General features: G+C 52.0%; 1 protein-coding gene across 1 annotated transcript in view; it reads right to left on the minus strand.

Moving 5' to 3' along the window:
- Positions 1–2,175: 2,175 nt before the first annotated feature.
- KDM3A (lysine demethylase 3A) overlaps positions 2,176–24,094 on the minus strand; it is a 201,614-nt gene continuing 179,695 nt past the window's right edge. Inside the window, exons 23-27 of the mRNA XM_075346786.1 lie at positions 12,383–12,502; positions 11,926–12,065; positions 11,650–11,826; positions 11,423–11,557; positions 2,176–3,032 (exon numbers count right to left, since the gene is read on the minus strand). Coding sequence (XP_075202901.1) covers positions 2,952–3,032; positions 11,423–11,557; positions 11,650–11,826; positions 11,926–12,065; positions 12,383–12,502 — 653 coding nt within the window. The 3' untranslated portion in view covers positions 2,176–2,951. The remainder of the gene's footprint in view (positions 3,033–11,422; positions 11,558–11,649; positions 11,827–11,925; positions 12,066–12,382; positions 12,503–24,094) is intronic.

Genomic DNA, 24,094 nt, shown 5'->3' on the forward strand with positions numbered 1-24,094 from the left:
CGCTATCAGATCATTCACTATGGCGTCCCCATCAGGTGTATCCAAGTTGAGAGCGGTCTCAGGATCAGAATCCTGATCAGCTACCTCCGTCTCATCACACAGAGAGTCCTCCTGCTGGGACCCTGACCAGTGTGATGAAGTCGAGGGCCGCTCATAGCGAGCTCGCTTAGGCTGTCTAGGACTGTCGTCCGTGTCCGAGCCGTCACCCTGGGATGCATGGGACACCCCCGGAGCCCGGAGCTGTTCCAATTGCGGGGGACCAGGGAGCAGTGACTGAACAGTGCCCATGGTCTGAGATACTGGTCTAGACTGCAACGTTTCTAGAATTCTAGTCATAGTCACAGACAATCTATCAGCAAAAACTGCAAACTCTGTCCCCGTCACCTGGACAGTATTCACAGGCGGTTCTCCCTGGGTCACCTCTAGCAGAGGCCCCGGCCGAGCAGTTGCCACAGGGGCCGAGCACTGCACACAGTGGGGGTCAGTGGAACCTGCCGGTAGAGAAGCCTCACATGCGGTGCAAGCAGCATAGAAAGCCTGTGCCTTGGCACCCTTGCTTTTTGCGGATGACATGCTGTTGTCTCCTCTGAGCAATCTAGGAGGGTATATAGCCAAGAATCACCAGTACAGTGCAATGTATAGTATGCAAGCATAAAAATACAAATGTACACTTCGGCACTAGTGGGTTCAGCACCAGAGGTGCCGCTTACCGCCCGCTCTAACGCGGGTGTGTGGTCGCCAGAATCCCGTGTCTGGGTCTCCCAGAACTTGTCTCCCCTCTCCAGCTCAGACTGCACACAGGAATGGCTGCCGGCGTTCTGTGAAGAGGGGCGGACCGTGGGCGTGCCTCAGACAAAGTGCGGGAAACTGGCGTTCCACTGTGCCCAGTGTGAGGGCTGGAGTATGTAAAGTAGACTCCAGCCCTCTGCGCTGACATTCTGTACAGCGTCCCGCCCTTCCACTGACTGGCAGGCCTGGGGGCGGGAACGAAAGGAAACTAGGCCGCAAAAGCCGGGGACTCGAGTAAAAAGCGCGGCCGTCATACATGCACGGCCAGCGCGGAAGTCCCCGGCGCACCACAAGTCCCAGCCGCGCCGCAGCAAACTGACAGCAGCGGCCGGCGCGGCAGTTCCCAATACATATACTCACTCAGCAGAGCTGTAGTGAGCAGTGGCACAAGTGTGCGCGCTGTTGTCCCCGGCGCACTAACACACCCAGCAATGCTGCAGTGTGTCTGCGTCTGTATGGGGACACAGAGTACCTTGATGAAGCAGGGTCCTGTCCCTGACGATACTCAGCTCCATATCCAGCAGATTCCTTTCAGGGGCTGTGGATGGAGCGCGGTCTCAGTGCCTGGAGACCAGTAAAATCCCACTTCACCCAGAGCCCTAAGGGGGATGGGGAAGGAAGCAGCATGTGGGCTCCAGCCTCCGTACCCGCAATGGGTACCTCAACCTTAACAAACACCGCCGACAAAAGTGGGGTGAGAAGGGAGCATGCTGGGGGCCCTAGTATGGGCCCTCTTTTCTTCCATCCGACATAGTCAGCAGCTGCTGCTGACTAAACAGTGGAGCTATGCGTGGATGTCTGACCTCCTTCGCACAAAGCATGAAAACTGAGGAGCCCGTGATCCCACGGGGGGTGTATAGGCAGAAGGGGAGGGGCCTTACACTTTTAAGTGTAGTGCTTTGTGTGGCCTCCGGAGGCAGTAGCTATACACCCAATTGTCTGGGTCTCCCAATGGAGCGACAAAGAAACATGGTATTTATATCCTCATCTAGATAAGCTACATTTGGGGAACATATCAGAGGACGCTGCCCCAACTTCATGTGCTAGATTGCCGACAGAGCTGGGTTTGGTAGACCTTTGGCGCGTCCAAAACCCCACATCCAAACAGTTTTCCTGCTACTCTAGCTCCCACCACACTATGTCACGGATTGACCTGGCTATTGGGAACATACTTATGACCTCATATGTACAAACGGTGGCCTATCTACCTAGAAGTGTATCTGATCTTATATACAGCATGTTAGAATGCAGTATATACAAGAGCGACCTGGTGGTGGCTGCAGCTTATAGGGCAAAAAACTGGTGACAGGATCCCTTTAATCATGGAGGTAGTGGACTAACGACCTACATATATAAAATAGTCAAACAAAGCAAATACACCATGGATACAAACCACAAATTACAGTTTATTAGTTTCTTCTCAAGTAAGGAAGTAATATAAAAAAAAAAAAATATGGCAAGTGTTCTGAAAAGACCCAGTGCTAAAAGGGCCGTCGTCTTCATCCCCCCACCAACCCACACTCTCTCCGATAAAGTCAGGTAAGAGAGTAACAACCCAGGCGTAATGTTAATTAAATTAAAAGTCAAACAAGCCAACAAAATCTAAATCAAAAAAGGATTTAATTACACAATTCCAGGCACGTCAGTGCTCAGTTCTAGATCAATGTAAAATCATAAGAGCCTGCTTATTTACATTTTACGTAGAACGCGCATTCTAGTAATGCTTCATGGCTACAACAGCTTGCGGTAAAAAACAAAAAAAATAAAAAAAAAAAACCTTTTCCTAAGTTATCATCCTATGAGCCCCAAAAACTCTGGAGAAAAAAAAAAAAGTATATTTCAACAGATTTACACAATATTTTCAGAGAGTCTCCAAAAACAAGAGGTATATATTGTACAGTCTAGAAAAAGTTTTGGTTGTTTGTTTTTTTTTTTTCCCCATCAAATGATATAGGAGTATGGCACCTCCGAAGAGAGGAGATAGTTGTTCAGACAATGCAGAAATTGGTGGTGATCAACGGTTGATCGCAGGGATTGTAAACATCTCCTAAACAGTCCACGTTGTATACGAGGTAACGTTCTTTGAGCTAATGATGCTGGAGCAGGAGGAGGGCGGTGAAAGCTGCCAGTGGAAGTCTGTCCGGTGAGTGCTGGCGTCAGCGTTACACCTTCCCCAGGCTGGCTTCATTTGCCTTCAGTACTGCGACCGCGTCCTTTACTGCGTGGTAGATCACATTCTTCACCTGCAGAGAACGCAGAAACTGTTATACAAAAGTGCGCCATTTTGTAGTGACAAGACTGGCCATGCACACAAAATAGCGGGTGGCCGAAAAGACGCATGTAGCGATACCATAGAGTAAGACTTTAAATGGACACTTCTATCATAAATTAAAAAGCACGCATTGACAATATTCATCAAATCGCAGCGCTGTGCCCAAAAGCCGTCACATGCCTGCAGCCAATCACAAGCTGTCGATCGACTGCAGCAGGTCACGAGACAGTGCCACCCGACTGCTATAAGATATAGGGATCGGAAAACGTCACCTGTCTGGGATACAAGTATGTAGTGCCTTTAGTTTATGCTGGGCACTGGAGCTATTAAGAAGGCGTTGTCTATTAGACAAGTGATGGTGAGTGGATTTCTACCTGATCACCCAGCAGACAAGATCTAATTTACATCCAGGAAAAAAAGAAGGGAATTTTGTTTACTTACCGTAAATTCCTTTTCTTCTAGCTCCAATTGGGAGACCCAGACAATTGGGTGTATAGCTTCTGCCTCCGGAGGCCACACAAAGTATTACACTTAAAAGTGTAAAGCCCCTCCCCTTCTGCCTATACACCCCCCCGTGCATCACGGGCTCCTCAGTTTTGGTGCAAAAGCAGGAAGGAGGAAACTTATAAATTGGTCTAAAGTAATTCAATCCGAAGGAATTTCGGAAAACTGAAAACCATTCAACATGAACAACATGTGTACACAAAGAACAACAGCCCGAAGGGAACAGGGGCGGGTGCTGGGTCTCCCAATTGGAGCTAGAAGAAAAGGAATTTACGGTAAGTAAACAAAATTCCCTTCTTCTTTGTCGCTCCATTGGGAGACCCAGACAATTGGGACGTCCAAAAGCAGTCCCTGGGTGGGTAAAATAATACCTCGTAATAGAGCCGGAAAACGGCCCCTTCCTACAGGTGGGCAACCGCCGCCTGAAGGACTCGCCTACCTAGGCTGGCATCTGCCGAAGCATAGGTATGCACCTGATAGTGTTTCGTGAAAGTGTGCAGGCTCGACCAGGTAGCCGCCTGACACACCTGCTGAGCCGTAGCCTGGTGCCGCAAAGCCCAGGACGCACCCACGGCTCTGGTAGAATGGGCCTTCAGCCCTGAGGGAACCGGAAGCCCAGAAGAACGGTAGGCTTCGAGAATTGGTTCCTTGATCCACCGAGCCAGGGTTGATTTGGAAGCCTGTGACCCTTTACGCTGGCCAGCGACAAGGACAAAGAGTGCATCCGAGCGGCGCAGGGGCGCCGTACGAGAAATGTAGAGTCTGAGTGCTCTCACCAGATCTAACAAGTGCAAATCCTTTTCACATTGGTGAACTGGATGAGGATAAAAGGAGGGTAAGGAGATATCCTGATTGAGATGAAAGGGGGATACCACCTTAGGGAGAAATTCCGGAACCGGACGCAGAACCACCTTGTCCTGGTGAAACACCAGGAAAGGGGCTTTGCATGACAGCGCTGCTAGCTCAGACACTCTCCGAAGTGATGTGACTGCTACTAGGAAGACCACTTTCTGCGAAAGGCGTGAAAGAGAAATATCCTTCATTGGCTCGAAAGGTGGTTTCTGAAGAGCCATCAGCACCCTGTTCAGATCCCAGGGTTCTAACGGACGCTTGTAAGGAGGGACTATGTGACAAACCCCCTGCAGGAACGTGCGTACCTGTGGAAGTCTGGCTAGGCGCTTCTGAAAAAACACAGAGCGCTGAGACTTGTCCCTTAAGGGAGCCGAGCGACAAACCCTTTTCCAATCCGGATTGAAGGAAGGAAAGAAAAGTGGGCAAGGCAAATGGCCAGGGAGTAAAACCCTGATCAGAGCACCAGGATAAGAATATCCTCCACGTCCTGTGGTAGATCTTGGCGGACGTTGGTTTCCTAGCCTGTCTCATAGTGGCAATGACCTCTTGAGATAACCCTGAAGACGCTAGGATCCAGGACTCAATGGCCACACAGTCAGGTTGAGGGCCGCAGAATTCAGATGGAAAAACGGCCCTTGAGACAGCAAGTCTGGTCGGTCTGGTAGTGCCCACGGTTGGCCCACCGTGAGATGCCACAGATCCGGGTACCACGACCTCCTCGGCCAGTCTGGAGCGACGAGGATGGCGCGGCAGCAGTCGGACCTGATCTTGCAGATAAACTAGAAAAGAGAAGCGCTGATAGGGTTTTACCAGATAAAACAAACGGTTAGCAAATGGTAAATGCACTCACCGATTGAGGTTGTGAGAGGTCACAACCACCACAGATAGCATGAGATAATGGCAGCTGCAGCGGCCCCACGTGTTTCAGACTTCAAAGTGGAGAGGGAGAAGGGGTTAAACCCGCGCAATCCGCCAGTAATCCAGAAGGAGATGTTGATAAATTAAACAATCTTTTATTCCATGGGTCTACGCGTTTCAAGGTCTAAGACCTCTTCTTCAGGACCAGTAAATCAACACAGTGTTGATTTACTGGTCCTGAAGAAGAGGTCTTAGACCTTGAAACGCGTAGACCCATGGAATAAAAGATTGTTTAATTTATCAACATCTCCTTCTGGATTACTGGCGGATTGCGCGGGTTTAACCCCTTCTCCCTCTCCACTTTGAAGTCTGGGACCTGATCTTGCGTAACACTCTGGGCAACAGTGCCAGAGGAGGAAACACATAAGGCAGTTGAAACTGCGACCAATCCTGAACTAGTGCGTCTGCCGCTAGAGCTCTGTGATCTTGAGACCGTGCCATGAATGCCGGGACCTTGTTGTTGTGCCGGGACGCCATTAGGTCGACGTCCGGCATCCCCCAGCGGCAACAGATCTCTGGAAACACGTCCGGGTGAAGGGACCATTCCCCTGCGTCCATGCCCTGGCGACTGAGGAAGTCTGCTTCCCAGTTTTCTACGCCCGGGATGTGAACTGCGGATATGGTGGAGGCTGTGGCTTCCACCCACAGCAGAATCCGCCGGACTTCCTGGAAGGCTTGCCGACTGCGTGTTCCGCCTTGGTGGTTGATGTATGCCACCGCGGTGGAGTTGTCCGACTGAATCGGATCTGCTTGCCTTCCAGCCACGGCTGGAACGCCTTTAGGGCAAGATACACTGCCCTTATCTCCAGAACATTGATCTGAAGGGAGGACTCTGGCTGAGTCCAGGTACCCTGAGCCCTGTGGTGGAGAAAGACCGCTCCCCACCCTGATAGACTCGCGTCCGTCGTGACCACCGCCCAGGATGGGGGTAGGAAGGATTTCCCCTTCGACAATGAAGTGGGAAGAAGCCACCACCGAAGGGAGGCTTTGGCTGCCTGAGAAAGGGAGACGTTCCTGTCGAGGGACGTCGACTTCCCGTCCCATTTGCGGAGAATGTCCCATTGAAGTGGACGCAGATGAAACTGCGCAAAAGGAACTGCCTCCATTGCTGCTACCATCTTCGCTAGGAAGTGCATGAGGCGCCTCAAGGGGTGTGACTGGCCTTGAAGGAGAGATTGCACCCCTGTCTGTAGTGAACGCTGTTTGTCCAGCGGAAGCTTCACTATCGCTGAGAGAGTATGAAACTCCATGCCGAGATATGTCAGTGATTGGGCCGGTGTCAGATTTGACTTTGGGAAGTTGATGATCCACCCGAATCTCTGGAGAGTCTCCAGAGCAATGTTCAGGCTGTGTTGGCATGCCACTTGAGAGGGTGCCTTGACAAGCAGATCGTCTAAGTAAGGGATCACCGAGTGTCCCTGAGAGTGTAGGACTGCTACTACAGTTGCCATGCCCTTGGTGAAGACCCGTGGGGCTGTCGCCAGGCCGAAAGGCAGTGCCACGAACTGAAGGTGTTCGTCCCCTATGGCGAAACGCAGGAAGCGCTGATGCTCTGGTGCAATCGGTACGTGGAGATAAGCATCTTTGATGTCGATTGATGCTAGGAAATCTCCTTGGGACATTGAGGCGATGACGGAGCGATTCCATCCGGAACCGCCTGGTTTTTACGTGTTTGTTGAGCAGTTTTAGGTCCAGAACAGGACGGAAAGATCCGTCCTTTTTTGGCACCACAAACAAGTTGGAGTAAAAACCGTGACCCTGTTGCTGAAGAGGAACAGGGATCACCACTCCTTCTGCCTTCAGAGTGCACACCGCCTGAAGAAGAGCATCGGCTCGCTCGGGGGGCGGAGATGTTCTGAAGAATCGAGTCGGAGGACGAGAGCTGAACTCTATCCTGTAACCGTGAGACAGAATGTCTCTCACCCAACGGTCTTGTACCTGTGGCAGCCAGGCGTCGCAAAAGCGGGAGAGCCTGCCACCGACCGAGGATGCGGTGTGAAGAGGCCGAAAGTCATGAGGAGGCCGCTTTGGGAGCGGTTCCTCCGGCGGTCTTTTTAGGACGTGACTTAGACCGCCATGAATCGGAGTCCCTCTGACCCTTCTGTGGCCTGTTGGACGAGGAGAATTGAGACCTGCCCGCGGGCCGAAGGGACCGAAACCTCGATTGTACCTTCCGTTGTTGAGGTCTGTTTGGTTTGGACTGGGGTAAGGATGAGTCCTTTCCCTTGGATTGTTTAATGATTTCATCCAAATCGCTCACCAAACAGGCGGTCGCCAGAAAATGGCAAACCGGTTAAGAATTTTTTGGAAGCAGAGTCTGCCTTCCATTCACGTAGCCACATGGCCCTGCGGACTGCCACCGAATTGGCGGAAGCTACCGCCGTACGGCTCGCAGAGTCCAGGACAGCATTAATGGCGTAGGACGCAAACGCCGACGCCTGAGAGGTTAAGGACACCACCTGCGGAGCAGAGGCACGTGTGACTGCATTAATCTGCGAGTGACAAGCTGAGATAGCTTGGAGTGCCCATACGGCTGCGAATGCCGGAGCAAAGGACGCGCCGATAGCTTCATAGATGGATTTCAACCAGAGCTCCATCTGTCTGTCAGTGGCATCTTTGAGTGAAGCCCCATCTTCCACTGCAACTATGGATCTAGCCGCCAGTCTGGAGACTGGAGGATCCACCTTGGGACACTGAGCCCAACCCTTGACAACGTCAGGGGGGGAAGGGATAACGTGTGTCCTTAAGGCGCTTAGAAAAGCGCTTATCTGGACAAGCTCGGTGTTTCTGGACTGCCTCTCTGAAGTCGGAGTGATCCAGAAACGTACTCATTGTACGCTTGGGAAACCTAAAACGGAATTTCTCCTGCTGAGAAGCTGACTCCTCAATTGGAGGAGCTGGGGGAGAAAGATCCAACACCTGATTGATGGACGCTATAAGGTCATTCACTATGGCGTCTCCTTCAGGTGTATCTAGGTTGAGAGCGGCCTCAGGATCAGAATCCTGATCTGCCACCTCCGCTTCATCCTCTAGAGAGTCCTCCTGCTGAGACCCTGAGCAGTGTGATGAAGTCGAGGGGAGCTCCCAGCGAGCCCGCTTAGGCGGTCTGGGACTGCGGTCCGTGTCAGAGACCTCACCTTGGGACCTATGAGTCACCCCAGGAGCACTTTGCTGCTCCAACCGAGGGGGGCCTGGGGTCAATGATTCAACAGTGCCCGGGGCCTGTGTTACCGGCCTGGACTGCAAGGCTTCTAGTATCTTAGCAGACCATTTATCCATACTCTCAGAAAGTTTGTCAGCGAATACTGCAAACTCCGTCCCTGTCACCTGGACAGTGGTAGCAGGTGGTTCCACTTGGGCCACCAGTGGCAGAGGCTCCGGCTGAGTAAGTGCCACAGGGGCCGAGCATTGCACACAGTGAGGGTAGGTGGAACCTGCCGGTAGTATAGCCGCACATGAGGTACAGGTTGCAAAGTAAGCCTGTGCTTTGGCACCCTTGCTTTTTGCGGACGACATGCTGTTGTCTCCTCTGAGTACAATCCGGGAGGGTATATAGCCAAAAATCAACAGTGCGACCGTACAGAGTAAATGTATAGCATATAAGCATATATATATATATATATATATATATATATATATATATATATATATATATATATATATATATATATATGTATATATATGTATATATATATATATATATGTATATATATGTATATATATATATATATGTATATATATATATATATATATATATATATGTATATATATATATATATATATATATATATTAATTATATATATATATATATATATACACACACTTCGGCACCCAGGGGGTCAGCACCTAGAAACAGGTGCGGCTTACCGACCGCTCAAAGCGGTTGTGTGATCACCAGATCACTGGGGGCCTCCCAGAGCCGTGTTGTCTCTCCTCTCCAGCGTCAGACGTGCTGACAGGAATGGCTGCCGGCGTTCTGTGAGGAGGAGGGGGCCGTGGGCGTGCCCTAGAAAGTGCGGGAATCTGGTGCCCCACGGTGCTCAGTGAGGGGGGAGGAGGATACAAAGTATGCTCCAGCCCTCAGCGCTGACGTCCTGTGCAGCGTCCCGCCCTTCCCCTGACTGGCAGGCCCGGGGGCGGGAATATGCGGTACCGCAAAAGCCGGGGACTAAAGTTATAAGCGCGGCCGGCAAATAAGCGCGGTCGGCGCGGTAGTCCCGGCGCACTAACACACCCAGCAGTGCTGCAGCGTGTATGACACAAGCGCTCCATGCGCCGTCCCCAAGGGGACACAGAGTACCTCACAGTAGCAGGGCCTTGTCCCTGACGATACCCGGCTCCTGTCCAGCAGATTCCCCAGGGGCTGCGGAGGGAGCACGGTCCCAGTGCCTGGAGACCGATTAGGATCCCACTTCACCCAGAGCCCTTAAGGGATGGGGAAGGAAAACAGCATGTGGCTCCTGCCTATGTACCCGCAATGGGTACCTCAACCTTAACAGCACCGCCGACCAGAGTGGGGTGAAAAGGGAGCATGCTGGGGGCCCTGTTATGGGCCCTCTTTTCTTCCATCCGATATAGTCAGCAGCTGCTGCTGACTAAATTGTGGAGCTATGCGTGCATGTGTGCCTCCTTCGCACAAAGCATAAAAACTGAGGAGCCCGTGATGCACGGGGGTGTGTATAGGCAGAAGGGGAGGGGCTTTACACTTTTTAAAGTGTAATACTTTGTGTGGCCTCCGGAGGCAGAAGCTATACACCCAATTGTCTGGGTCTCCCAATGGAGCGACAAAGAAAGGAAGGAAAAGGAAAGGGGGGGGGGGGAGGAGGAAAGAGGGGGGGGGGGGAAAGAAGGAGGAAAGGGGGGGGGGAAAGGAGGAGGAAAGAGGGGGGGGGAGAAAGGAGGAGGAAAGAGGGGGGGGGGGAGAAAGGAGGAGGAAAGAGGGGGGGGAAGAAAGGAGGAGGAAAGAGGGGGGGGAGAAAGGAGGAGGAAAGAGGGGGGAAGAAAGGAGGAGGAAAGAGGGGGGGAAGAAAGGAGGAAAGAGGGGGGGAGAAAGGAGGAGGAAAGAGGGGGGGGGAGAAAGGAGGAGGAAAGAGGGGGGGAAAGGAGGAGGAAAGGGGGGGGGAGAAAAGAGGAGGAAAGGGGGGGGAGAAAGAAGGAGGAAAGAGGGGGGGAGAAAGAAGGAGGAAAGAGGGGGGGGGAGAAAGGAGGAGGAAAGGGGGGGGGAGAAAGGAGGAGGAAAGAGGGGGGGAGAAAGGAGGAGGAAAGAGGGGGGGGAAGAAAGGAGGAAGAAAGAGGGGGGGGAAGAAAGGAGGAAGAAAGAGGGGGGAGAAAGGAGGAGGAAAGAGGGGGGAAGAAAGGAGGAGGAAAGAGGGGGGAAGAAAGGAGGAGGAAAGAGGGGGGGGGGAGAAAGGAGGAGGAAGAGGGGGGGGGAGAAAGGAGGAGGAAAGAGGGGGGAGAAAGGAGGAGGAAAGGGGGGGGGGGAGAAAGGAGGAGGAAAGGGGGGGGAGAAAGAAGGAGGAAAGAGGGGGGGAGAAAGAAGGAGGAAAGAGGGGGGGGGAGAAAGGAGGAGGAAAGGGGGGGGGAGAAAGAAGGAGGAAAGGGGGGGGGGAGAAAGAAGGAGGAAAGAGGGGGGGGAGAGAAAGGAGGAGGAAAGGGGGGGAGAAAGAAGGATCAAAGGGGGAGAGGGGGGGGAGAGGGGGGGGGAGAAAGAAGGAGGAAAGAGGGGGGGAGAAAGAAGGAGGAAAGAGGGGGGGGGAGAAAGGAGGAGGAAAGAGGGGGGGGAGAAAGAAGGAGGAAAGAGGGGGGGGAGAAAGAAGGAGGAAAGAGGGGGGGAGAAAGGAGGAGGAAAGAGGGGGAAAGAGGAAAGAGGGGGAGAAAAAAGAAGGAAAGAGGGGGAGAAAAAAGAAGGAAAGAGGGGGAGAAAAAAGAAGGAAAGAGGGGGAGAAAAGACAGAAAGAGGGGGAGAAAAGACACAAAGAGGGGGAGAAAGAAGAAGGAAGGAAGGATGGATTGCACAACAGATCAGGAGAGCAGGGATTGAAATGGCAGAGACCCCCAACCCCCTCCCCGGCATGGAGTATAGGTACCTGAAGTTTGTCCTCGTGGTTTGTGTGTGTATGGGAGAGATAGCGGAATTCCTGAGTCAGACAGAAACAATGCTTCACGTGCTCCGGAGATACAAAGTCCTCGGCTACTTTTATGCAGCTGTACAAGTTGTGAACCTGAGAAGAGATCAAGATAACGTGCATGGTTGTCAAAGATTGTGAGGAGTGGAGGACGGTGTGCAATGCAACACGCACTACAATCCTCCTACCTGATGGGGGGCTCCTGCCGGAATGAAGACCGCGTCTCCCAAGAACTGCACAATGGCCCATCCCTGAACCCCGTGCTCCTGGAGCAGCCGCTTCCTCAATATACTATCCAGATACCAGCTCTGATCATGGATGGGATCGTGGTCTGGAGGGTTCTCCTGGCCTTGTTCTTCTGCCACCTAATAAGTGCACAATACAGTTATTCCATATTTGGGGTAATGTTCTTTCTGCAGGACAGAAACATTAACACAAAAATCAGTTGATATTGTGTATCTCACCTTTTTCAAGAACTGTCGGATTTTCTCAGTGTCCTTGGCTGCGTAGATGTGCCACAAAGCTCCCGGCTTCTCTCGGAACTCCACAAATCGTTTGACGGTCAATTCATCAGCGTCTCCGTCTTGTAAGGTCCTGAGCACTTCTGGAAAAAACATTAAAAGCAATTAACATCTCATATGGTCAAATATATATATATATATATATATATATATATATATATATATATATATATATATTTATAATATATATTTATAATATATTTATTGTAGAATATATAATATATATTTATTGTGCAATATATATTTATTGTATAATATATATAATATATTTTTTCTATAATATATAATAATATATTTATTGTATAATATATATATATTATATATATATATAATATTCTTTTGCATAAACTAAAAAACCAGAACAAAACAAAAAACAAAAAAAAACCCCCGTTCTTCTAACCTTGCTCCTGATCGCCTTCGTCCTGCGGGATCCCTACGTAGACCATCACATTAGCAGCATCAGATACATCCAGGTGGAGGTTAGTAGTGCCATATTTTCGGTCCTCAGGACTAATTAAACCTATTATAACAAAAGGGATTATTGTTAAATAAAAGTTTACAAATATCACCAATCCTTTTTATCTTTGGTGTATAATTCTGGATTGGCCATAAACCGTAACCTTAAAAGGCAACCTGTCACCAGACTCTGGTCTTCTAAACTAAAACTAGCACTTTAAGCAGCGCCTGTGCTGCATTCTATAAAAAGGTGCACGTTACCCCCTGTAGACCCCACAAATACCTTTATAAAATCTCCCGCCCTGTATGTAAACCCTCCGGTCGGTGTCATAATCTGCACCTCCTATGCAGATTGACGTGGATGACAGCTCACACGCCTCCATGTAGGTGGACAAAATCTCCATATTCCCGGTTTGCGCAGGCGCACTTCGCTCTGCCCTGTTGCGGGCAGAGACGGAAACATAGGTACGCCTGCACAAACCGGTGAGTTCACTATGCAGGCGCAAGATTTTGTCCGGCGATGTGGATGAAGTGGGTGACATCAACATCGCTGCCTAAAATCTCGCCGGTTCGCGCAGGCACACCTATTTTTTCGGCTCTGCCCGCAATATGGCAGAGCGAAGTGCGCCTGCGTGAGCCGGGGAATACAGTTAGGTCCAGAAATATTTGGACAGTGACACAATTTTCGCGAGTTGGGCTCTGCATGCCACCACATTGGATTTGAAATGAAACCTCTACAACAGAATTCAAGTGCAGATTGTAACGTTTAATTTGAAGGTTTGAACAAAGAAGGGAATTTTGTTTACTTACCGTAAATTCCTTTTCTTCTAGCTCCAATTGGGAGACCCAGACAATTGGGGTGTATAGCTTCTGCCTCCGGAGGCCACACAAAGTATTACACTTAAAAGTGTAAAGCCCCTCCCCTTCTGCCTATACACCCCCCGTGCCTCACGGGCTCCTCAGTTTTGGTGCAAAAGCAAGAAGGAGGAAAAGTTATAAATTGGTTTAGAGTAAATTCAATCCAAAGAAATTTCGGAGAACTGAAACCATTCAACATGAACAACATGTGTCACAAAGAACAACAGCCCGAAGGGAACAGGGGCGGGTGCTGGGTCTCCCAATTGGAGCTAGAAGAAAAGGAATTTACGGTAAGTAAACAAAATTCCCTTCTTCTTTGTCGCTCCATTGGGAGACCCAGACAATTGGGACGTCCAAAAGCAGTCCCTGGGTGGGTAAAATAATACCTCGTAATAGAGCCGTAAAATGGCCCCTTCTTACAGGTGGGCAACCGCCGCCTGAAGGACTCGCCTACCTAGGCTGGCATCTGCCGAAGCATAGGTATGCACCTGATAGTGTTTCGTGAAAGTGTGCAGGCTCGACCAGGTAGCTGCCTGACACACCTGCTGAGCCGTAGCCCAGGACGCACCCACGGCTCTGGTAGAATGGGCCCTCAGCCCTGAGGGAACCGGAAGCCCAGAAGATCGGTAAGCTTCGAGAATTGGTTCCTTGATCCACCGAGCCAGGGTTGATTTGGAAGCCTGTGACCCTTTACGCTGGCCAGCGACAAGGACAAAGAGTGCATCCGAGCGGCGCAGGGGCGCCATACGAGAAATGTAGAGTCTGAGTGCTCTCACCAGATCTAACAAGTGCAAATCCCTTTCACATTGGTGAACTGGATGAGGACAAAAAGAGGGTAAGGAGATATCCTGATTGAGATGAAAGGGGGGATACCACCTTAGGGAGAAATTCCGGAACCGGACGCAGAACCACCTTGTCCTGGTGAAACACCAGGAAAGGGGCTTTGCATGACAGTGCTGCTAGCTCAGACACTCTCCGAAGTGATGTGACTGCTACTAGGAAGGCCACTTTCTGCGAAAGGCGTGAGAGAGAAATATCCCTCATTGGCTCGAAAGGTGGTTTCTGAAGAGCCATCAGCACCCTGTTCAGATCCCAGGGTTATAACGGCCGCTTGTAAGGAGGGACTATGTGACAAACCCCCTGCAGGAACGTGCGTACCTGTGGAAGACTGGCTAGGCGCTACTGAAAAAACACAGAGAGCGCTGAGACTTGTCCCTTAAGGGAGCCGAGCAACAAACCTTTTTCCAATCCGGATTGAAGGAAGGAAAGAAAAGTGGGCAAGGCAAATGGCCAGGGAGAAAAACCCTGATCAGAGCACCAAGATAAGAATATCCTCCACGTCCTGTGGTAGATCTTGGCGGACGTTGGTTTCCTAGCCTGTCTCATAGTGGCAATGACCTCTTGAGATAACCCTGAAGACGCTAGGATCCAGGACTCAATGGCCACACAGTCAGGTTGAGGGCCGCAGAATTCAGATGGAAAAACGGCCCTTGAGACAGCAAGTCTGGTCGGTCTGGTAGTGCCCACGGTTGGCCCACCGTGAGATGCCACAGATCCGGGTACCACGACCTCCTCGGCCAGTCTGGAGCGACGAGGATGGCGCGGCGGCAGTCGGACCTGATCTTGCGTAACACTCTGGGCAACAGTGCCAGAGGAGGAAACACATAAGGGAGTTGAAACTGTGACCAATCCTGAACTAAGGCGTCTGCCGCCAGAGCTCTGTAATCTTGAGACCGTGCCATGAATGTCGGGACCTTGTTGTTGTGCCGGGACGCCATTAGGTCGACGTCCGGCATCCCCCAGCGGCAACAGATCTCCTGAAACACGTCCGGGTGAAGGGACCATTCCCCTGCGTCCATGCCCTGGCGACTGAGAAAGTCTGCTTCCCAGTTTTCTACGCCTGGGATGTGAACTGCGGATATGGTGGAGGCTGTGGCTTCCACCCATAGCAGAATCCGCCGGACTTCCTGGAAGGCTTGCCGACTGCGTGTTCCGCCTTGGTGGTTGATGTATGCCACCGCTGTGGAGTTGTCCGACTGAATTCGGATCTGCTTGCCTTCCAGCCACGGCTGGAACGCCTTTAGGGCAAGATACACTGCCCTTATCTCCAGAACATTGATCTGAAGGGAGGACTCTGGCTGAGTCCAAGTACCCTGAGCCCTGTGGTGGAGAAAGACCGCTCCCCCATCCTGACAGGCTCGCGTCCGTCGTGACCACAGCCCAGGATGGGGGCAGGAAGGATTTCCCCTTCGACAGAGAAGTGGGAAGAAGCCACCACTGAAGGGAAGCCTTGGCTGCCCGAGAAAGGGAGACGTTCCTGTCGAGGGGACGTCGACTTCCTGTCCCATTTGCGGAGAATGTCCCATTGAAGTGGACGCAGATGAAACTGCGCAAACGGAACTGCCTCCATTGCTGCTACCATCTTTCCTAGGAAGTGCATGAGGCGCCTCAAGGGGTGTGACTGGCCTTGAAGGAGAGATTGCACCCCTGTCTGTAGTGAACGCTGTTTGTTCAGCGGAAGCTTCACTATCGCTGAGAGAGTATGAAACTCCATGCCAAGATATGTCAGTGATTGGGCCGGTGTCAAATTTGACTTTGGAAAGAAGGGAATTTTGTTTACTTACCGTAAATTCCTTTTCTTCTAGCTCCAATTGGGAGACCCAGACAATTGGGTGTATAGCTACTGCCTCCGGAGGCCGCACAAAGTACTACACTAAAAAGTGTAAGGCCCCTCCCCTTCTGGCTATACACCCCCCCGTGGGAGCACGGGTCCCTCAGTTTTAGTGCAAAAGCAAGAAGGAGGAAAGCCAATAACTGTTTCAAAAACAAATTCAATCCGATAAACAATATCGGAGAACGTAACTTATCAACATGAACAACATGTGCACCCGAAAAACAAATACCCTAAGAAAAAACAGGGCGGGTGCTGGGTCTCCCAATTGGAGCTAGAAGAAAAGGAATTTACGGTAAGTAAACAAAATTCCCTTCTTCTTTTTCGCTCCTAATTGGGAGACCCAGACAATTGGGACGTCCAAAAGCAGTCCCTGGGTGGGTAAAAGAATACCTCGTGATCGGGCTGTCAGGCAGCCCTTTCTTACAGGTGGGCCACCGCCGCCTGCAGGACTTGTCTACCTAGGCTGGCATCCGCCGAAGCGTAGGTATGCACCTGATAATGCTTGGTAAAAGTGTGCAGACTCGACCAGGTAGCCGCCTGGCACACCTGCTGAGCCGTAGCCTGATGCCGTAATGCCCAGGACGCACCCACGGCTCTGGTAGAATGGGCCTTCAGTCCAGAAGGAGTCGGAGCCCAGCAGAACGGTAGGCGTGAAGAATTGGTTCCTTGATCCACCGCGCAAGGGTGGATTGGAAAGCTTGCGACCCTTTATGCTGACCAGCGACCAGGATAAAGAGTGCATCCGAACGGCGCAGAGGCGCCGTGCGGGAAATGTAGATCCTGAGTGCTCTCACCAGGTCCAACAGATGCAAACCCTTTTCAAATTGGTGAACTGGATGCGGACACAAAGATGGTAAAGTGATATCCTGATTGAGATGAAAGGAAGATACCACCTTGGAAAGAAACTCTGGAATTGGACGCAGTACTACCTTGTCTTGGTGAAACACCAGGAAGGGAGATTTGCAAGATAACGCCGCCAGCTCTGACACTCTCCGAAGAGACGTGACCGCCACCAGAAAAGCCACTTTCTGTGAAAGCCGAGAAAAGGAAATCTCCTTCATAGGCTCGAAAGGTGGCTTCTGGAGAGCAATTAGAACCTTGTTCAGATCCCAGGGTTCCAATGGCCGCTTGTAAGGGGGAACGATATGACAAACCCCTTGCAGGAACGTGCGTACCTTAGGAAGTCGCGCCAGGCGCTTCTGAAAGAATACGGATAGCGCAGAGACTTGTCCTTTAAGGGAGCTAAGCGACAAACCTTTTTCCAACCCAGACTGCAGGAAGGAAAGAAAAATAGGCAATGCAAATGGCCAGGGGGAAACTCCCTGAGCAGAGCACCAAGATAAGAATATCTTCCACGTTCTGTGGTAGATCTTGGCGGAGGATGGTTTCCTAGCCTGTCTCATGGTGGCAACAACATCATGAGATAAACCTGAGGTCCCTAGGATCCAGGACTCAATGGCCACACAGTCAGGTTCAGGGCCGCAGAAATCAGATGGAAAAACGGCCCTTGAGACAGCAAGTCTGGACGGCCTGGTAGCGCCCACGGTTGTCCTACCGTGAGATGCCACAGATCCGGGTACCACGACCTCCTTGGCCAGTCTGGAGCGACGAGAATGGCGCAACGGCAGTCGGACCTGATTTTGCGGAGCACTCTGGGCAACAATGCCAGAGGTGGGAACACATAAGGTAGTCGGAACTGCGACCAATCCTGAACTAAGGCGTCTGCCGCCAGAGCTCGGTGATCGTGAGACCGTGCCATGAATGCCGGGACCTTGTTGTTGTGCCGTGACGCCATCAGGTCGACGTCCGGCATCCCCCAGCGGCGACAGATCTCCTGAAACACGTCCGGGTGAAGGGACCATTCCCCTGCGTCCATGCCCTGGCGACTGAGAAAGTCTGCTTCCCAGTTTTCCACGCCTGGGATGTGAACTGCGGATATGGTGGATGCTGTGTTTTCCACCCACGTCAGAATCCGCCGGACTTCTTGAAAGGCTTGCCGACTGCGTGTTCCCCCTTGGTGGTTGATGTACGCCACCGCTGTGGAATTGTCCGACTGAATCCGGATCTGCTTGCCCTCCAGCCACTGTTGGAAGGCTCGCAGAGCAAGATAGACTGCTCTGATTTCCAGAACATTGATCTGAAGGGTGGACTCTCTCTGAGTCCACGTACCCTGAGCCCTGTGGTGAAGAAACACTGCTCCCCACCCTGATAGGCTCGCATCTGTCGTGACCACCGCCCAGGATGGGGGTAGGAACGACTTTCCCTTTTGACAATGAGGTGGGAAGAAGCCACCATCGGAGAGAGTCCTTGGCTGCCTGAGAGAGGGAGACATCCCTGTCGAGGGACGTCGACTTCCCGTCCCATTGGCGGAGAATGTCCCATTGTAGAGGGCGCAGATGAAACTGCGCGAAAGGGACTGCTTCCATTGCTGCCACCATCTTCCCTAGGAAATGCATGAGGCGCCTCAAGGAGTGGGACTGGTTCTGCAGGAGAGATTGCACCCCTGTCTGCAGAGAGCACTGCTTGTCCAGTGGAAGCTTCACTATCGCTGAGAGAGTATGAAACTCCATGCCAAGATATGTTAGTGATTGGGTCGGGGTTAGATTTGACTTTGAAAAGTTGATAATCCACCCGAAACTCTGGAGAGTCTTCAGTGCCACGTCCAGACTGTGTTGGCATGCCTCTTGAGAGGGTGCCTTTATAAGTAGATCGTCCAAATACGGGATCACGGAGTGACCCTGCGAGTGCAGGACAGCTACTACTGCTGCCATGACCTTAGTGAAGACCCGAGGGGCTGTTGCCAGCCCGAAAGGTAACGCTACGAACTGCAGGTGTTCGCTTTCTATAACGAAGCGTAGAAAACGCTGATGCTCTGGCGCAATCGGCACGTGAAGATAAGCATCTTTGATGTCTATTGATGCTAAGAAATCTCCTTGAGACATTGAGGCTATGACGGAGCGTAGAGATTCCATCCGGAACCTCCTGGTTTTTACGTGTTTGTTGAGCAACTTTAGATCCAGGACAGATTGGAGTAAAAACCGTGACCTTGTTCCTGAAGAGAAACGGAAGTCACCACTCCTTCCGCCTTTAAAGCGGCCACCGCCTGCAGCAGAGCATCGGCTCGGTCGGGCGGTGGGGAAGTTCTGAAGAAACGAGTTGGAGGACGAGAGCTGAACTCTATCCTGTACCCGTGAGACAGAATGTCCCTCACCCAACGGTCTTTGACCTGTGACAGCCAAATGTCGCCAAAGCGGGAGAGCCTGCCACCGACCGAGGATGCGGAGAGAGGAGGCTGAAAGTCATGAGGAAGCAGTCTTGGTAACGGTTCTTCCTGCTGTCTTTTTTGGGCGTGACTGAGTCCGCCAAGAATCTGAGCCTCTCTGATCCTTTTGAGTCCTTTTGGACGAGGAGAATTGGGACCTGCCTGAGCCTCGAAAGGACCGAAAACCAGACTGACCCCTCCTTTGTTGGGGCTTGTTTTGTCTGTGTTGAGGTAAGGATGAGTCCTTACCCTTGGAGTGTTTAATGATTTCATCCAAACGCTCCCCAAACAATCGGTCACGAGAAAAAGGCAAACTGGTTAAGCACTTCTTGGAAGCAGAATCTGCCTTCCATTCTCTCAACCACAGGGCTCTGCGCAAAACCACGGAGTTGGCTGACGCCACCGCCGTACGGCTCGTAGAGTCCAGGACAGCATTAATCGCGTAAGACGCGAATGCAGACATTTGAGAGGTCAATGGTGCCACCTGCGGGGCAGATGTACGTGTGACCGAGTCGACTTGTATAAGCCCAGCTGAAATGGCTTGGAGTGCCCATACGGCTGCAAAAGCTGGCGCCAACGACGCTCCAATAGCTTCATAGATGGATTTCAGCCAGAGCTCCATCTGCCTGTCAGTGGCATCTTTAAGTGCAGCTCCATCTTCTACTGCAACTAAAGATCTAGCTGCAAGCCTGGAGATTGGAGGGTCCACCTTGGGACACTGGGTCCAACCCTTGACCACGTCAGGGGGAAAAGGATAGCGTGTATCTTTAAGCCGTTTAGAAAACCGCTTCTCAGGATAAGCGTGGTGTTTCTGGATTGCATCTCTAAAGTCAGAGTGGTCCAGAAAAGTGCTTAATTTACGCTTGGGATATCTGAAATGGAATTTCTCCTGCTGTGAAGCTGCCTCCTCCGCAGGAGGAGCTGGCGGGGAAATATCTAACATCCTATTGATGGACGCTATAAGATCATTCACTATGGCGTCACCATCCGGTGTATCCAGATTGAGAGCGGTCCCAGGATCAGAATCTTGATCAGTTACATCCGCCTCATCACCCATAGATTCGTCCCGCTGGGATCCTGACCAGTGAGACGAAGTTGAGGGCCCCTCATAACGAGCCCGCTTAGGTTGTCTGGGACTGTTGTCTGAGTCAGAATCGTCACCCTGGGGTGCATGTGACACCCCCGGAGCTTGGAAGTGTTCCAGCTGAGGGGGACCAGGGAGCAATGATGCCACAGTGTCCATGGTCTGAGTTACTGGTCTAGACTGCAATGTTTCAAGAATCTTTGACATGGTCATAGACAATCTGTCAGCAAAAGCTGCAAACTCCGTTCCTGTCACCTGGACAGCATTCACAGGTGGTACACTCTGGGTCACGTCCAGCAGAGGCCCCGGCTGTGCAAGTTGCACAGGGGCCGAGCACTGCACACAATGGGGGTCAGTGGAACCTGCCGGTAGAGCAGCCCCACATGCGGTACAGGCAGCATATAATGTCTGTGCCTTGGCACCCTTGCGTTTTGCGGCATGCTGTTGCCTCCATGTAATCTAGGAGGGTATATAGCCGAGAATCACCAGCGACCGTACAGTACAAAGTATTTGCAAACACAAAATACTCAGTATACAAACGGCACAAGTGGGGGTGAGCCCTTGAGGGCTGCTTACCGCCCGCTGAACAGCGGGTATGAGGCCGTAGAATCCCGTGTCTGGGTCTCCCCGTCTCCCCTCTGCAGCTCAGCGTGCAGGCAGGAATGGCTGCCGGCGTTCTGTGAAGAGGGGCGGACCGTGGGCGTGCCACAAAGTGCGGGAAACTGCGTCCTACTGTGCCTGGTGTGAGGGCTGGAGTATGTAAAAAAGACTCCAGCCCTCAGCGCTGATGCTCTGTACAGCGTCCCGCCCTCCTCCTGACTGGCAGGTGCGGAGGCGGGAACGAACGAACTAGGCCGCAAAAGCCGGGGACTGTAGTAATAAGCGCGGCCGTGATATATGCACGGTCAGCGCGAAAGTCCCCGGCGCACCACAAGTCCCAGCCGCGTCGCAGTCCCAGCGGCCGGCGCGACCGTTCTCCCTGAGTCTACCCACTCAGCTAAGCTGAAGTGAGGAAATGGCACAAGCGCAGCAGCGCTGTTGTCCCCGGCGCACTAACACACCCAGCAATGCTGCGGTGTGCGCGCGTATGCACGGGGACACAGAGTACCTTGACGGAGCAGGGCCATGTCCCTGACGATACTCAGCTCCATATCCAGCGGCTTCTCCAGGGGCTGCGGATGGAGCACGGTCTCAGTGCCTGGAGACCGGTAAAATCCCACTTCGCCCAGAGCCCTAATGGGGATGGGGAAGGAATCAGCATGTGGGCTCCAGCCTCCGTACCCGCAATGGGTACCTCAACCTTAACAAGCACCACCGACAGAAAGTGGGGTGAGAAGGGAGCATGCTGGGGGCCCTGTATGGGCCCTCTTTTCTTCCATCCGACATAGTCAGCAGCTGCTGCTGACTAAATAGTGGAGCTATGCGTGCGTGTCTGACCTCCTTCGCACAAAGCAAAAACTGAGGGACCCGTGCTCCCACGGGGGGGTGTATAGCCAGAAGGGGAGGGGCCTTACACTTTTAAGTGTAGTACTTTGTGCGGCCTCCGGAGGCAGTAGCTATACACCCAATTGTCTGGGTCTCCCAATTAGGAGCGAAAAAGAAATTGATGATCCACCCGAAACTCTGGAGAGTCTCCAGAGCAATGTTCAGGCTGTGTTGGCATGCCACCCGAGAGGGGGCCTTGACAAGCAGATCGTCTAAGTAAGGGATCACCGAGTGTCCCTGAGAGTGCAGAACTGCTACTACTGTTGCCATGACCTTGGTGAAGACCCGTGGGGCTGTCGCCAGGCCGAAAGGCAGTGCCACGAACTGAAGGTGTTCGTCCCCTATGGCGAAACGCAGGAAGCGCTGATGCTCTGGAGCAATCGGTACGTGGAGATAAGCATCTTTGATGTCGATTGATGCTAGGAAATCTCCTTGGGACATTGAGGCGATGACTGAGCGGAGGGATTCCATCCGGCACCGCCTGGTTTTTACGTGTTTGTTTGCTGAGACCCTGAGCAGTGAGATGAAGTCGAGGGAATTTCCCAGCGAGCCCGCTTAGGTGGCCTGGGACTGCGGTCCGTGTCAGAGACCTCACCCTGGGACCTATGGGTCACCCCAGGAGCACTTTGCTGCTCCAACTGAGGGGGGCCTGGGGTCAATGATTCAACAGTGCCCGGGGCCTGAGTCACCGGTCTGGACTGTAAGGCTTCTAGTATCTTAGCAGACCATTTATCCATACTCTCAGACAGTCTGTCAGCAAATACTGCAAACTCCGTCCCTGTCACCTGGACAGTGGTAGCAGGTGGTTCCACCTGGGCCACCAGTAGCAGAGGCTCCGGCTGAGTAAGTGCCACAGAGGCCGAGCATTGCACACAATGAGGGTCGGTGGAACCTGCCGGTAGTATAGCCGCACATGAGGTACAGGTTGCAAAGTAAGCCTGTGCTTTGGCACCCTTGCTTTTTGCGGACGACATGTTGTTGTCTCCTCTGAGTACAATCCAGGAGGGTATATAGCCAAAAGAAGGGAATTTTGTTACTTACCGTAAATTCCTTTTCTTCTAGCTCCTATTGGGAGACCCAGACGATTGGGTGTATAGCACTGCCTCCGGAGGCCACACAAAGCATTACACTAAAAAGTGTAAGGCCCCTCCCCTTCTGGCTATACACCCCCAGTGGGATCACTGGCTCACCAGTTTTAGTGCAAAAGCAAGAAGGAGGAAAGCCAATAACTGGTTTAAACAAATTCACTCCGAAACAACATCGGAGAACTGAAAACCATTCAACATGAACAACATGTGTACCCGAAAAACAACCAAAAATCCCGAAGGACAACAGGGCGGGTGCTGGGTCTCCCAATAGGAGCTAGAAGAAAAGGAATTTACGGTAAGTAACAAAATTCCCTTCTTCTTCGGCGCTCCATTGGGAGACCCAGACGATTGGGACGTCCAAAAGCTGTCCCTGGGTGGGTAAAGAAATACCTCATGTTAGAGCTGCAAAGACAGCCCTCCCCTACGGGGAGGCAACTGCCGCCTGCAGGACTCTTCTACCTAGGCTGGCGTCCGCCGAAGCATAGGTATGCACCTGATAATGTTTGGTGAAAGTGTGCAGACTCGACCAGGTAGCTGCCTGGCACACCTGTTGAGCCGTAGCCTGGTGTCGTAATGCTCAGGACGCACCCACGGCTCTGGTAGAATGGGCCTTCAGCCCTGATGGAACCGGAAGCCCAGCAGAACGGTAGGCTTCAAGAATTGGTTCTTTGATCCATCGAGCCAGGGTGGCCTTGGAAGCCTGCGACCCTTTGCGCTTACCAGCGACAAGGACAAAGAGTGCATCCGAGCGGCGCAAAGGCGCCGTGCGGGAAATGTAGATTCTGAGTGCTCTCACCAGATCCAACAAATGTAGATCCTTTTCATACCGATGAACTGCATGCGGATAAAAGGAAGGCAAGGAGATATCCTGATTAAGGTGAAAAGAGGATACCACCTTAGGGAGAAACTCCTGAATGGGGCGAAGCACTACCTTGTCCTGGTGGAACACCAGGAAAGGAGCTTTGCATGACAGCGCTGCTAGTTCAGACACTCTCCGAAGAGACGTGACCGCTACCAGAAAGGCCACTTTCTGTGAGAGTCGAGAAAGTGACCCATCCCTCAGGGGTTCGAAAGGCGGCTTCTGGAGAGCAACCAGGACCTTGTTTAGATCCCACGGATCTAACGGCCGCCTGTACGGAGGTACGATATGACACACCCCCTGCAGGAACGTGCGCACCTGAGAAAGTCGCGCTAGACGCTTCTGA

This window comes from Anomaloglossus baeobatrachus, chromosome 1 (genome assembly GCF_048569485.1).
Source record: "Anomaloglossus baeobatrachus isolate aAnoBae1 chromosome 1, aAnoBae1.hap1, whole genome shotgun sequence".
Lineage (NCBI taxonomy): Eukaryota > Metazoa > Chordata > Amphibia > Anura > Aromobatidae > Anomaloglossus > Anomaloglossus baeobatrachus.